Source organism: Neophocaena asiaeorientalis, unplaced genomic scaffold, assembly GCF_003031525.2.
Source record: "Neophocaena asiaeorientalis asiaeorientalis breed wild unplaced genomic scaffold, Neophocaena_asiaeorientalis_V1.1 scaffold448, whole genome shotgun sequence".
In the NCBI taxonomy this organism is placed as follows: Eukaryota; Metazoa; Chordata; class Mammalia; order Artiodactyla; family Phocoenidae; genus Neophocaena; species Neophocaena asiaeorientalis.
In genome coordinates this window covers 1496511-1510475 of record NW_020174920.1, presented here as the reverse complement: position 1 = coordinate 1510475, position 13965 = coordinate 1496511, and the positions used below count along the sequence as shown (strand labels likewise).

The 13965-nt window shown below is 43.8% G+C and overlaps 1 protein-coding gene across 1 annotated transcript; it reads right to left on the bottom strand.

The window, feature by feature from the left end:
• Window positions 1-12276: 12276 nt before the first annotated feature.
• LOC112410063 (uncharacterized) lies at window positions 12277-13464 on the bottom strand. The gene is made up of 2 exons (XM_024760454.1): window positions 13437-13464; window positions 12277-13010 (listed from the first exon to the last, which is right to left on the bottom strand). The coding sequence occupies exons 1-2, from the start codon at window positions 13462-13464 to the stop codon at window positions 12277-12279; spliced, it is 762 nt and encodes a 253-aa protein (XP_024616222.1).
• Window positions 13465-13965: the final 501 nt, after the last annotated feature.

Here is a 13965-nt window from a genome sequence, read left to right as displayed (position 1 = left end):
AGCTAAAGCTTAAGTGGTCATCTTGGAGTATGAGGCAGCCTTGGGGATGCAAACGAGTGCTGAAGATGGCAAAACAGAAAGCCAGAGCTTAGGTTTCTCATGGCTTTGTGGTACCACCACACCAGCCCCGGGCAGACCACCTTCCGACTTCTATATAAAATTATGTCTGTTTTTTTTTGCCACTAATATTTGAGTTTTGCCTTTTATATGCAGTTAAAACTAGTCCTAGCTGAAATACATTATAAACCTCCTTCTACTATAGCGGTTCCCAAACTTTAGCCTGTGTCAGAATCACTTGGAGAACTTAAAAACACAGACTGCTGGGCCCCCTCCCCAGGGTTTTTGAGTCACTTCTAACAGCCTCCCATGTGATACTAATGCCGCTAGCCGTGAGAGTACACTTTTGAGAACCACTGTTCTGTCAAAATCATCTTAAATTTCAAGGCAAGTTCCCAATTATTTAGGATCAGCCTAGGTCAACTAATTTCACATCCCTCAGTTGATACTGTAAGAGTTTCGTCCCCACCGCAATAGAATTAAGACAAATGCTACCGTCTGTTGGCTTGCTTTTATAAATTTATTTATTTATTTATTTTTAGTTTTGGCTGTGTTGGGTCTTTGTTTCTGTGCGAGGGCTTTCTCTAGTTGTGGCAAGTGGGGGCCACTCTTCATAGCAGTGCGCGGGCCTCTCACTGTCGCGGCCTCTCTTGCTGCGGAGCACAGGCTCCAGACGCACAGGCTCAGTAGTTGTGGCTCACGGGCCCAGTTGCTGCACGGCATGTGGAATATTCCCGGACCAGGGCTCGAACCCGTGTCCGCTGCATTGGCAGGCAGACTCTCAACCACTGTGCCACCAGGGAAGCCCTGTTGGCTTGCTTTTAGATTACCTGGTGTAGGAACAGTGATATAGCTGGGCCGTCCATGACTGCTTCCTTCCCCCCATTACTAATTCCTCTCTCAACCTCTTCACCAAAATGTGCAAACAGCTTCCAGAGGAGCCACTTACCTTCCACAGGGAATTCCTTCATGGTAGGCAGTTCAGGCTGAGTTCAAGATGGAGGCAAAAGCATTCCATTCTCCTCGTTTGTGCTGGACAAAAGACCCTTTTCTTATATCTCCTGTGAAGCAAAACCTATGTATGTGGAAAGGACAAATGTGTTCATTCTCATCATATGCCAGAATGCTGGATGGAAATCAGGACTTCATGCCCAGACACGCAGGCCCAGCGGCCGTGGCTCACGGGCCCAGCCGCTCCACGGCATGTGGGATCTTCCAGGACCGGGGCACGAACCCGTGTCCCCTGCATCGGCAGGCGGACTCCCAACCACTGCGCCACCAGGGAAGCCCTAACTTAACTTTTTTAACTGGTGCTTCCTAGGAGCTGCTTCTTTGCACCTTTTTGCTGGATGGGTTAAGTCTAGTCATTGCCTTAGGGTCCCTGCCACCTCCTCTATTCCTCTCCAAATCCTAAGGAAATTCTCTCTCTGTTAACATTCCCTAAGCATTTTCCCCTTAATTCCTCATTATACACCGCACTTTGGAGTCAGGCGTACCTGAGTTGGAAGCCTGACTTGACTGCTTACTTGCTATGGGAGCTTTGGCAAGTGACTGACCTTGCTAAGATTCAGTCACCTCATTTGTAAAAATGCAGCTCATCGTGTGGACCTCATAGGGCTGAGGTAAAGATGAAAGGAGCTAATGTTTATAAAGGGCTTAGCACAGTTCCCAGCCCCTGGGAAGTGCATAATACATGGTATCAATTGTCACTAATGGTAGCATTTCAACCCACTGAAGAAAACTTCAGTCCCTATATGGTACCAGAAGTACACCCCACAAAAGAAAAAAAGGACACATTGGACTTCAGCAGATTAAAAACTTTTGCTTTGCAAAAGACTCTGTTATGAGGATGGAAAGACAAGCCAATGACTGGCAGAAAATATTTGCAGATCACATATCCAACAAAAGACTCATATCCAGAATATATAAAGAACTCTCAAAACTCAACATCTTAAAAAAAAAAAAAAGGCAAAAAGTCCAATTAGAAAATGGGCAAAAGACTTGAAAGAAACTTCACCAAAAAAGATGTATGGGTGGCAAATAAACACATGATAAGTTATTCAACATTGCCAGCCATTAGGGAAATGCAAATTAAATCCATGATGAGATACCACTACATTAGAATGGCTAAAATAAAAATTACTGAAAATACCATATTCTGGCTAGGACACAGAGATACTGAATCTTTCATACGTTGCTGGTAGAAATGTGAAATGGCGCAATCACTTGGAAAGCAGTATGGCAGTTTCGTTTAAAAAGTTAAACATATACTTAGCGTACAACTGAGCAGTCACTACATACCTGGGCATTTGCCTTAGAAAAATGAAAACTTGTGTTTATGGAAAAACCTATACATGAATATTCATAGACACTTTATTTGTAGTAGCCCCAAACTAGAAACAACCCACATGTCCTTCAGCAAGTCAATAGTTGAACAAATTATGGTGTATTAATACCTTGGGACACTGCTCAGCAATAAAAAGGAAGGAACTATTGATACACACAACAACTTGGATGGATTTTAAGGGCATTATGTTGAGTGTCTTAGTCTGTTTGGGCTGCTGTAACGAAATAGGACAGTATGAGTAGCTTATAAACAACAGAAATTTACTTTTCATGGTTCTGGAGGCTGGGAAGTCCCAGATCAAGGTACCAGCATGGTCACATTCTGGTGAAAGCTCCCTTTCTGGCTCATAGCTTTCTCACAGGGTCCTCACATGGGTTTTCATCTTGAATTAATTGGATAAACCCTAGATTTCGAAGAGACACATGATTGATACTGAATTTTTCTTAAGACAGTTACTAGGCTGTGGTTTTTCTTTCTTGGGCTGGCTGTATGTCACGTTATCATCAGAGCTTTAACATCCTAAAGACTAGAGCGGGAATACATTTTTTAAAAGAAATTTTGTGTTGAAATTATTCTCTGATCACAATATAATTTTCTTCTCATTATACAAATGTCTGATTTTCTGGCTACATTACAGAAATGTCTAATTTTCTGCCCACTTCAAAGTTCTAGGCAGCCACGATAAGGGCACCTTTCCTAAGCATGAAGGGTTAAAAGTGGATGGTGGCGTCAAACAGCTTTAAAAAGTCACCCAGAGTTGTATCCAGTGAAAGGACAGCTTAAAAGAGCCACAGAGCGATTCAGCCCTTAAGCGGAGACCTTATTTATATGCCACATTTCAGCTGGGAAGAGTTTTCATGACCAAATCTTAGAGCCTTCAAGATGAAGTCTATAATATAAACATCCTAGCAGCATTAACTCTACCAGCACAGGGCAGGCTTGGCACACACCCCGTTTATTATTTTGATTCTCTTCTGCATGAAAGATGTTTCAGTAGTCAGTGGAACACTTCCGTGTATACGATTCTCATCTCCGAACCTTCAGACACGATGCGAAACTATGTGTAAAACTGAATTATAGACCTCTACGTATATTTCAACCCACAGAATAGAGTCAGGTTTGGGGTTCTAGAGTGGACTTTCGTCACTTCTTTCCCTCTGACGAAACAGAGTTCTGGATTTAGGATGGGCCAACAAAGGTCTCATTCTGATTTGCTCTGGCTCTTTCTTCCAGCAAGAAGTAAATGACTGGGGTTACCAGTTAGGTTCATTTGCTTCCACTAAAATAAGGCCATGCGTAGAGAAGGTAATAAAAGCTCTATCGGTTATCTACTTTCTGTAAATCCCGCCTCTGAGCCTTGGTGAATGCTGTTCCCTTTATTTGAAATGCTCTTCCGTCTTCCCCTCTCACGTCAAACTACGCCCCCCACCCTTTCTAGTTAATTTTTACTCATCCTTCAGAACTTAGCTCAAGACTTACTTCCTGAAGGAAGTAAGACCTAGATTAGCTCAGGTCCCCCATTATACTCTCTCCTGGCATCCGGGACTTCTCTTTCATAGCATCTATCATAGATGTAATTTAATAATTAATTGAATAGTTACTTTTCACATTATGTCTTCTCTACTGCACTGGAAGGTCTACGGGGGGAGGGGGCAGAGAGACGTCGGACTTACACAGATCCGCATCCCCAGTACCCAGCACAGTGCGTGCCATGTAGCAGGCATTCAACAAACATTTGTTGAAAAGTAAAGAATGAATGAAGGCAAAAGTAGACGCACAGGAATGGTAAAAATTGTAATATCTAATCCTTATTGAGCATTTAATCTATGTAACGCTAGGCAGTGCATTAACTGCTTTGCATGTGTTATGCCATTCAGTTCTTACCACACCCCTAAGACAAGTACTATCCTTACCCCATTTAACAGCTAAGAAAACTGACGCTTTAGCGGGTTGAAAGAAGGTTCCGTAGCTAGTGACATTTTTCAGTCACGGAACAGCTTCTCTCCTATTCGTTCCTCTCCCTTCTCCCTCCTCTATCCATTTTGTATCTACACTCACCTTTTCTCTGTGGAGAAAATTCCCGATGTCAATGTCAGAGAGAAGTCACTTTGTTCTGGACGTTTTTTGAGGACATTGCTCCCCAGGGAGAAGCTGCTTCTAGAGCACATATTTGATGGAGTGGCCAAGGGCAAATCAAGTTGCCTGATTCCAAGCATAAGTATATCTCTGTGGCAGTCTGTGTGTTTGGATGATATGCTGAGGCAGGTTCTCCTCATTCTAATATACATGATAATGCTGTACTTTATTTTCTTTAAAACTTAAAAAAATTTATGTATTTATTTATTTTTGGCTGGGTTGGGTCTTCGATGCTGCGCGCGGGCTTTCTCTAGTTGAGGCGAGCGGGGGCTACTCTTCGTTGCGGTGCGCGGGCTTCTCATCGCGGTGGCTTCTCTTGTTGCAGAGCGCAGGCTCTAGGCGCGTGGGCTTCAGTAGTTGTGGCTCGAGGGCTCTAGAGCGCAGGCTCAGTAGCTGTGGCACACGGACTTAGTTGCTCCGCGGCATGTGGGATCTTCCCGGACCAGGGCTTGAACCCGTGTCCCCTGCATTGGCAGGCGGATTCTTAACCACTGCACCACCAGGGAAGCCCGGTAATACTGCACTTTAGTTATAGGGTATTTTTTTAATCCAAAGGTGTAAAAGTTCTTTTTCAATATATCAGTTTCAAAAAACATGATCTAGTTTTAAATATGGACTCATCATGCTCTACAAGATCAAGTGTGTGAGCAGCAAACTGCCGGTATTTAATTCTTTTTTTTTTTCAAATCTGAGTCATGGTCCTACCCCCACCGATGCCAGCTTGTGCTCTCATCATGACTATCACGGTTTAGCGGTTTTAAAATATATGTTACATACCAAGTAGGCTGCAGTAGCTTTCTCAGTGGCATTTGGAAACACATTAAAAATATGCAGCTTGACTTTTCATCCCCTTCACACCCTCTGCATTTCCCTTTTGGAGAGCTCGGAGGGAGGCATAGTGGGAAGAAAATAAGCCCAAAGAAAGGAAAATAGAATTTTGCCCCTGTGGAAAACAATGTACAAAACCAAATCTATTGTTCTGAATTTAGGTTTTGGTTCTCATGGCTGTCTTTTTGTGTCTATCATCTTCTTTGTTTAATAGTGATTTGCCATTTAGGAGCGTTCCTTTATTTACCTCTCCTTCTGCCTGTCTGGATACTCCTACTGGTCCACGCGAGGCTCTGGCTCCAGCTTATTTTCATATTGTTCCAGATGAGTCTCTTCCGTCACCGTGTCCATTCACTTTAGCTGCATTCTTTCCTAATTCTCCGCCCTCTCTTAGTTTCCCAGATCCCAGACATATCTTTTCTCGACTCCAATATATTGTTTCTAAACCTTGACCCTTTTGGTTGACTAATTTTATTCCTTCATTAATCCCTTTTGTAATCTGAAAATCTCTCCACAATTTTCTCTAATTGAATCTCCAACTCCATATTTCCTTTTGAGGAAACCAGCCTTTACCTGGTTGCTTTTTTCTTTCATTACTGAGTTTCATTGACAAGGCTTTTCACCCCTGCTGTTGGTCCTCAGATGTATGTTGACTGAACAGTTTGAAGCAGTGAGTAAGGCCCAAGGGAAGGAGCCCTGGATTTGGAGTCAGAAGGTCTGGACTCAGATCTGAACTCTGCTACTTAAGCATCAGGACCTCATCTGTAACATGGAAATAATGATATTACTGCCCCCCCATGAGGGATCAAATGGCATAAAACAATGTAAACAGACTGCAAATGTCTCCTACTCGAGGGATTTTTTTAGTCTTCATGGAACTGTTATTTCCATAAAATGGCACCTCTTTTTCCATTTAACACCAGGCCAAAATAAAATGATGGGAAATGTTAACTGAAGCATTAGAAGTTGAAAATCTTATGAAGTTCTCCAAGAGGTTCTAATTAGCCTCTTGGTAAAGATATCTTGGTAATGTTGGCACGGAGAATGCTGACAGTACCTACATCTCTCAGCTATAGCACATACCCCAAAGAGGCTTTGGAGGAAGGGATAGCATCTGAAAACTTATTTGCAATATTAAAATGAAATTAGAATTAAAATAGAGTGAAAAGAGTTCTTAGGCTCTAGGATCCAGAAATTATCATTCAAGTTTCCCATACAAAGAAGGAATCTTATCTTTTTAAAAAAATTGTATTGAACTTCCTTTCCCCCACCCACCCCTCTCCCCCTTGGCAACCACAAGTCTGTTCTCTATATCTGTGAGTCTGTTTTTGTTTCATAGATACGTTGATTTGTATCGTTCTTTAGATTCCATACATAAGTGATATCATATGATACTTATCTTCCTCTTTCTGACTTACTTAGTGTGATAATCTCTAGGTCCATCCATGTTGCTGCAGATGGCGTTATCTCATTCTTTTTGATGGCTGGGTAACATTCCATTGTATATATGTATATACCACATCTTCTTTATCCATTCATCTGTCGATGGACATTTAGGTTGTTTCCATGTCTTGGCCATTGTAAATGGTGCTGCAGTGAACATTGGGGTGCATGTATTTTTTTTGTATTATAGTTTTGTCTGGGTATATGCCCAGGAGTGGGATTGCTGGATCATATGGCAGCTCTATTTTTAGTTTTCTGAGGAACCTCCATCCTGTTTTCCATAGTGGCTGCACCAGTTTACATTCCCACCAACAGCGTAAGAGGGTTACCTTTACAAAGAAGGAATCTTACCTTAATCACTCTCTCAGTATTGGGTACTTGCTATTTTGAGAAGCAACCCATTTCACTGCCAGATGTCTTGTTTTGTGCAAAATGACACATAATGTTCCCCTACTACTTCCGATGACTTCCTGAACAAGTCCCATTCTTCTCACCTGGGACAGCTCTTTGATGTTCCTGAATAGCTTCTGGGTCATCCTTTTCTACTGGCTAAAATGCCAGTCCTTTTAATGGTTTCTCATATAACGTGGGTTCTCCTGCTCTTCCATGAGCCAGACTGCTCCATTTGTCAGCGGCCTCTACAAAGCTGAGCCTCTGGGGCTGGATGCAGTACTCGGGATCTATTTCCACCATGGAGGTCTGGACAGTGTGATGTCACCAAGAGGCTCATTGCCTTAACAAAATGGGTCACTGGATTTAGAGAGTTGCATCGCAGTCCATTAATTCTCTAGCAAGAGCCAATAAGCTGGTTTTCATTGGTATGTCAAGAACTTCCACAAACTAACTTATTTTCAGTAAGACTGTAGGGTTTAAGTTAAACTATCACAAATGAATCGCTTATTGTTATGTAGAAACCAGAGGTGTCCATTCGCTCTAATTGGAACCACGGAACTACTTAAGTTTGTGATATTCCATATGTTATATTTATGCAAAAGATAAAATGCTAGGTGTCAAGCTCTTCTCTCTCGTGATTTTTTTAACTTTATTGAGTTTTTTACTCTCGTCTCTGCTTATAAAGTGTTTTATGTGCACAACAGCCCTGTGAGGTAAGACTGTTATTATTCCCATTTTACAGATAAGGATACTGAGGCGCAGAGAGGTTATTAGCCTGTCCGAGGTCATCCAGCTAGCAAGCGGTTCTGGACCCAGGAAGGCTGACTCCAAACTTCTATACTACCTCACCTCCCTGGATAGTGCATAGTTGGAAAACATTACTTATGTTAATTGGTTGTTTTTCCCTAAAAGAAAAGATCTGAGTAAGAACTTATCTTAAAGTTCCTCTTCCCCACGTTTCCAAGGTCCATTCCATGGAACGTTGGTACCTTAAGGTGATCTAAAGGGGGAAAGAAGAGTTCCCATGTTTAAGGCCACATAGTTGCCATTTTTTCTTAACTTAGCCACTTTGACCGTGCTATGCTGTGGCTTGATTCAAATGTTAAGTGCCAGGTTTCCATGAGGTGTTATACATGAGAGCACTTTGCAGAGGCTGAATACATTGTACCTGCTTACAGCATCTCAGATTATTCATGAATTTTACATGCCTAAAAACACCATTTTAAACCTTTGCTTCCCCAGACTCACAGATAGAGAGAACAAACTAGAGATTGGTTACCAGTGGGGAGAGGGAAGTGGGAAGGGGCAATATAGGGGTAGGCAAAAAGAAAGGGGTTGTTATGGGATTATATGAAATCAAGTGTGTGAAACTCTTGAAAATTGTAAAGCACTATAGAATTTAAAGAATATTTCATCCAATGAAAAGCAACAACAACAACAACAAAACAGCTGCTTTTCTGATCATTTATACTTCCTTTACAAGGTATTTTAAAACTTGGGTAATCTATGGTTGTCAGCAGTTGCGACACACGTAATAATAATGAATTAGGAAGTTTAAGGTTGCTTTAAAAGTGGACCAAATGTGGATGCTGTGTTAGAAGAGAGACAGTGGGAAAAGACAGGAAACGGGAAACATATTAAGTCTTATAATGGTACTTTGTAATTCTGTGAAGCAGAAATTCATTTAAGCTTGAGCGTTTATGATGCTCGAAGAAGCATGGAGGAGAAATTTACATTAGTTATGTCGGGCCACTTCTGTATATACTTAAATAACAACCACAGCAGCAGCAATAAAGCCGTAATGACATGAAGAAATTCTCTAAATTAACATTTTGTTTTAATGGGACAACTAATAAGAATACCTTACATCCATCTTTATTCTAACATCTCGGGCCTGTTTGTTAGCGAACTTCCTTGTATCCGTTTTTGTTCTCCACACACTATGAATAATTCTTTCGGTTGTTCGTACCATCTCCCTTCACAGGATATATTTAGTGAATTATCATGGTCCACTGATAAGCATCATTTTGCAAGACTAAACAAATTAAGTCCGTTCAGTCTCTCTGTGTAAATGACATTTTCAAAGACAAGTTGAAATCAATCAATCCAGTCAGGATAAGACACAAAAATGTCGTGACAACAGGGTGTAACGTCAAACCGAGCAAGTTTGTACATTTTTATTATTATTATCTTCCCCAAATGGACAGGAAAATAGAAAAAAATACAAAAACCTTAATTTTTTTTTTTAGGTACAGATAACAACTTTATTTGTCCACACCAGGATTAAGTTACTGAACAGAGAGACACAGAGGGTGGCGGGAGGTTGCCGTACACAGCACCGTTTACGTCGAGGGCATCAGGAGGCAGAGCATCGCTCCTGCCAGGGTACCATGGCCTTCATCCTCCTCCACCCTGCTGAAGTGCCCCTTGTGGTCAGCAGGCCCTGCCCCGCGCTCACCAGCACTCTCACGCTACCGGGCTTCTTCCCCCTGCTGTCCCAGTACAGAGCCCGCCAGGTCTGGAAACGCCTGTCTTTACATTCATCTGTCCACTGGGCCCTCACACAGCTCCCGCGAGGTAGCTGGGATAGCCTCCCACTGGATAGGTGAGGCGCCTGCGGTACAGAATGCTCAAGTGACCTGCCTGCAGACCGACAGGGGGTCACGCCTGGGCCTAGAGCTCAGACAGGATTTCTGGGCCTGTTTCTCTACAGCCTCCCCTTATTACGACTTCCCTCCTCTTCACAAGATTTGGCCTGTTTTTTGTGTTTACTTCTTAAAGATTTTTCCCTTGAGTTTTATTCCCAACCTTGAAGTTGCTCTACCCATTAGATCTACGCACTGCTACCTGCAAAATTCACGTTGACTTCTACTCTGCAGCACTTCTCTTATCTCAAGTAAATCCCTGCCTGTGTACTTTGCTACCATTAATAGATTAATATAGTACAGGTCTAACTCTTTCAAGTACTTCCCAGTTTTTCCAGAAAGTCTACCTATCTACGGTAGTGTTATCCAGTTGTAACTGACACGGACCCCTCAATGTAAGGGCCTGAAACAACTGAGAAAAAACATTGTATATCTCCATTTCCGTGCCTTTAACATATGCTTCTTTAAAGCAAGGAATCTGTGTCTGGGTGTGGCGCTTATAGAAGTTCACGAGTACATTCATAAATATTAATGCCATAGAATGCTTCCTTCAAACACAATTGTTACCAGGACTTCACATCCATTAATACGCTGCTGTGACTAAAAATATCGCAATCAGAATTTCACTTTGCCTTTTGCTATGCTATTCATCTAATTTTTTAGAACTGGAAGGTACGAGTACAAACCTCTCATTTTAGAGATAAACTGAGGCACGAAAATGGCAAGTGATCTGCTCAGTGTAACCAAGTGTGGCAGCATTAGAATCTGGGGGTTCTGACTAGATTCCAGTGTGTTCTACCTCACGCTGCTTCCTACGTAATCGCCCATTCCCCAGAGAGGCCTGCCATCTATTCCTGCTTCCACTGTGTTCCCGCTGTGGTTTGGACCGTTTCTCCATCTATTGGTATTTCCAGCATTTAGGTAAGCAACCAAGCCGGCAAAATAGAAAATAAAACCTCTCCCAACACGCCTGCACTTTTTTTTCAGCCTCTTGATTAAAGGAAAGCTTTTTAAATTCCAGGTCTCCTTTTTGTACTTTCTGAAAGTACTAAATAACCGCTAAGAGCTTGAAGTTAGGCTAACGATGGCCGGTAATGGCTTCCCTTCTAGAGTAAATTGGAAGCATGACTCAACACCATCGTATCTCCTCTAGGAAGTGTGTGTGTTTTGGAGGGAAAAGGGAATGGATCTGTGGAGGGTTGGTGCTTAAAAAGAGTTACCTATTGCAGGTAACTTATCCTTATCCACACCACCCAACTGTTCCCAAAGCTGTTCTATTCCATCATGTGCCATTAATGAGGTGAACTTCTGTCGATATCTTGTGAGAAAGAGTGACTTTGGAAAGTTCCCTAGAAGAAAAGTTTTCTAGGGCTGGCCTTCTGTAACATACCAGACAGAAAAAAGGCTAACAGAGAAGAACAAAATTAGCTAAAAGCATTTGGGAAACCGATATAATCGGAATTGGTTCCACAATGTCCAAATGGCAAACCAAAGCTAAAGATATATAATTATGCATAATCAAGGAACCTAAAAAATATGGAATGCAAATAATTTACTTACATGTAATATTTCATACGACAGCCAGTTTCTCATTATATCAAAGATTATAAATATGAACTAAAACGCACGGTTGTGGCTCCCTGTCAGTTCTGAAATATATCCACAGTGATAAGAGACGAAGGACTAGTAAAATGGAGGGAAAGATGGTTTGACTATTGAGTGTTTGCTAGTGGGTATGTCACAGACAAAGCAGCGAAAATATAAGCGATAAAGGTACCAATGCGTGTTGTGTCTATATTAGCCTAATGAGCTATAGAGAGATTTAAAGAAATGAAGATTGTAAACTCCAGGAAGCAGTCAAGTTAAACTAGTAGATTCAAGCAATGAGGTCTCGGTATACAACCCTAATTCCGTATGTATCTTGTCAGCTACCGTGCCTCACCCTAGTCTGACCTCGGCCAAGGTCATATGGTTTAATAACTTACATGTGTCTAGTGCTTTTAAACTTTTAAACCCTTTCACATCTATTTAAGGCATCTGATCCTCACAGCAACCCTGTGAGGTAGGCAGGTTGCTCCCTTTTAACAGCCGAGGAAACTGGTGTTGAGAGGTAAACTAAACTGTCGCACATCCGTGATGAAACCGGGGCTAACTAGCTCTCTGGACTTGGCCGCTTCCGTTGTCTACTAGGCTACCTCTCACGTTTCTGAAAGGTCTTTCAACTAGTGGAGACGCTTGGGAGAAGCAAGTATATTCCTACCCTTCTGCACATTAATGGTCCATCCACTCTTTTTCTGAGGACACGGAAAAGGAGCCAGGGTACCATAAGGCAGCTGTTGGACCGGGCCTCTGCCAGAGAAGGAAATACACCCTTGTGTGATCAGCTCCTAACTTCTGGTGTTTGAAATTAACCTCTGAAGCAACTTTTCAAGCGCTAGCTGAAAAGCACCGGTTGCCTCTTCCACCGCGCGCGACCACGGCATCCCTGCGCGGCTCATTGGCAGGGTCCTGCTGGGCACTGGCCTCCTCGCCAATGGCAATCAGCCGGTCCAATTTTTCTTCCTCCCGCTTTGAAAGTTCTCCTGCCAATCTCCTGTTTTCTGCCGACTGGGCTGCGATAATCCTGGCCACTGACCGCCTACTTCGCCTTGCCCACCTGGGAGGGGCCTCACTGGTCAAAGGCCCATCCCCACCAGAAACAAAAGGAACTCTGGAGGAGGAGCCCGGAGGCCGCTGTGCCGAGGCCACCCCGGGAGTGTTTCGGCCGGAACTGGTGCAGGGGCTGGGCTCACCACACACTCGCAGTCTGGTCATGGAGCTGCTCTGACAGGGAGCGGCTGCACCTCTGAAAAGGCGGTGGGAGCTGCTGTAGCTGGGAGTCCCTCGAGAGCATCCCGCACCCGAGGGTTCGTCCCGGGAGTCCTCAAGGTCGCTGGTTTCTCTCATCTGGTCACTGATCCTCAGTTGACAATCCTCATCTGATTCCTTAACTGTCTTCAAGATAGGCTGGCGATCTGCTGCCTGAGTCCTCTTTGCTCCCAGAATGCTGGTTCCCTCTTCCCCTGGGGTGTCAGGGGCCGCCGAGTTCTGATCACAGTGCTGGGCCCAAGCAGCCTCCTCCGTTAAGTTATGCGCGTCAGTCACTATCTCATTTTGGAGAAAGTGATCCATCGTATCATAAAAGGGACAGTGTGGTGGATCACCCATACTTGTGGCGTGGGCCACATAGGCCATTAAATATAATGCCTTCAGGACTTTGAACTTGGAGCGGCACTGACGCTCGGTGCGGCGGAAGCCTTCCTGCTGCATCCGCTTAGACGCAGTCTGGTAGACGTCTGCATTGTGATGCACGGTCTGGAGGCGCTGAATATACTGTGCCTCACCTGGTATGGGGAAAAGCGTCCGTGTCTCCTGTCTGGACCACCGGATGCCCGCACTGCTATTGGAAGTGGCCGTAGTGGACTGCGAAGGAAGGCCAGCTGGAGGAGGCTCCTGGGCAGCAAGGTGCCGATCTGAAGGTGTGGGGAGGCTCTGTGTGCTCCGGTCTATCTCAGGAGCCAGCCGATTCTTCCCTCTCAGGGCTAATTGCCGAGGAGCCAGGTCCAAGGACCGCATTTCTGGCTTCTGCCAAGGATCTGCTTTACTTTCGTTACAGACGGATGCGCGGGTGAACCCCGATGGCCGCCGTGAAGCGGCGGAGACGGCGGCAGCAGTAACAAGTGGTCTGCCCTCCGCAACAGCGCCGGGCCGCAGAACCCAGAACCTTAGTTTTTGAGACTGGTTTGGCAAACTGCAATTACGTTAGCAACATCCAAGTGTTATCAACACTGAGCAATTCCTGTCATCTCAACTCAGCAGCCGACTCAGAAAATCACACCTTCCAGCCCACGGAAGACACTTAGTAATGCACGTGTGATTGGGTAAAAAATTGTCATTACCGCAAGCTTTATTTTTATTTGCTTCTGTGTTTCTCTAAAGGAAAAAATACTCGTGGCTATCTCCCTGGTTCTTCAAGAGGGCCATGGCCAGGTCCCCTTTGAAGGAATATATAGCATGACTTTGTTCAATCCCAGTTGCCCAAGTGCTGCCATATTCCTGACGGGAGAGTTGTGCCCG

Bases quoted from the DNA above. Each gene is read 5' to 3' on its own strand.
- LOC112410063 (XM_024760454.1), bottom strand. From the start codon at position 13,464: ATGCGGTCCTTGGACCTGGCTCCTCGGC. The intron at 13,011-13,436 runs AATTAGCCCTGA...CGATGGATCACT, and splicing joins CTTGGACCTGGCTCCTCGGC to TTCTCCAAAATGAGATAGTG.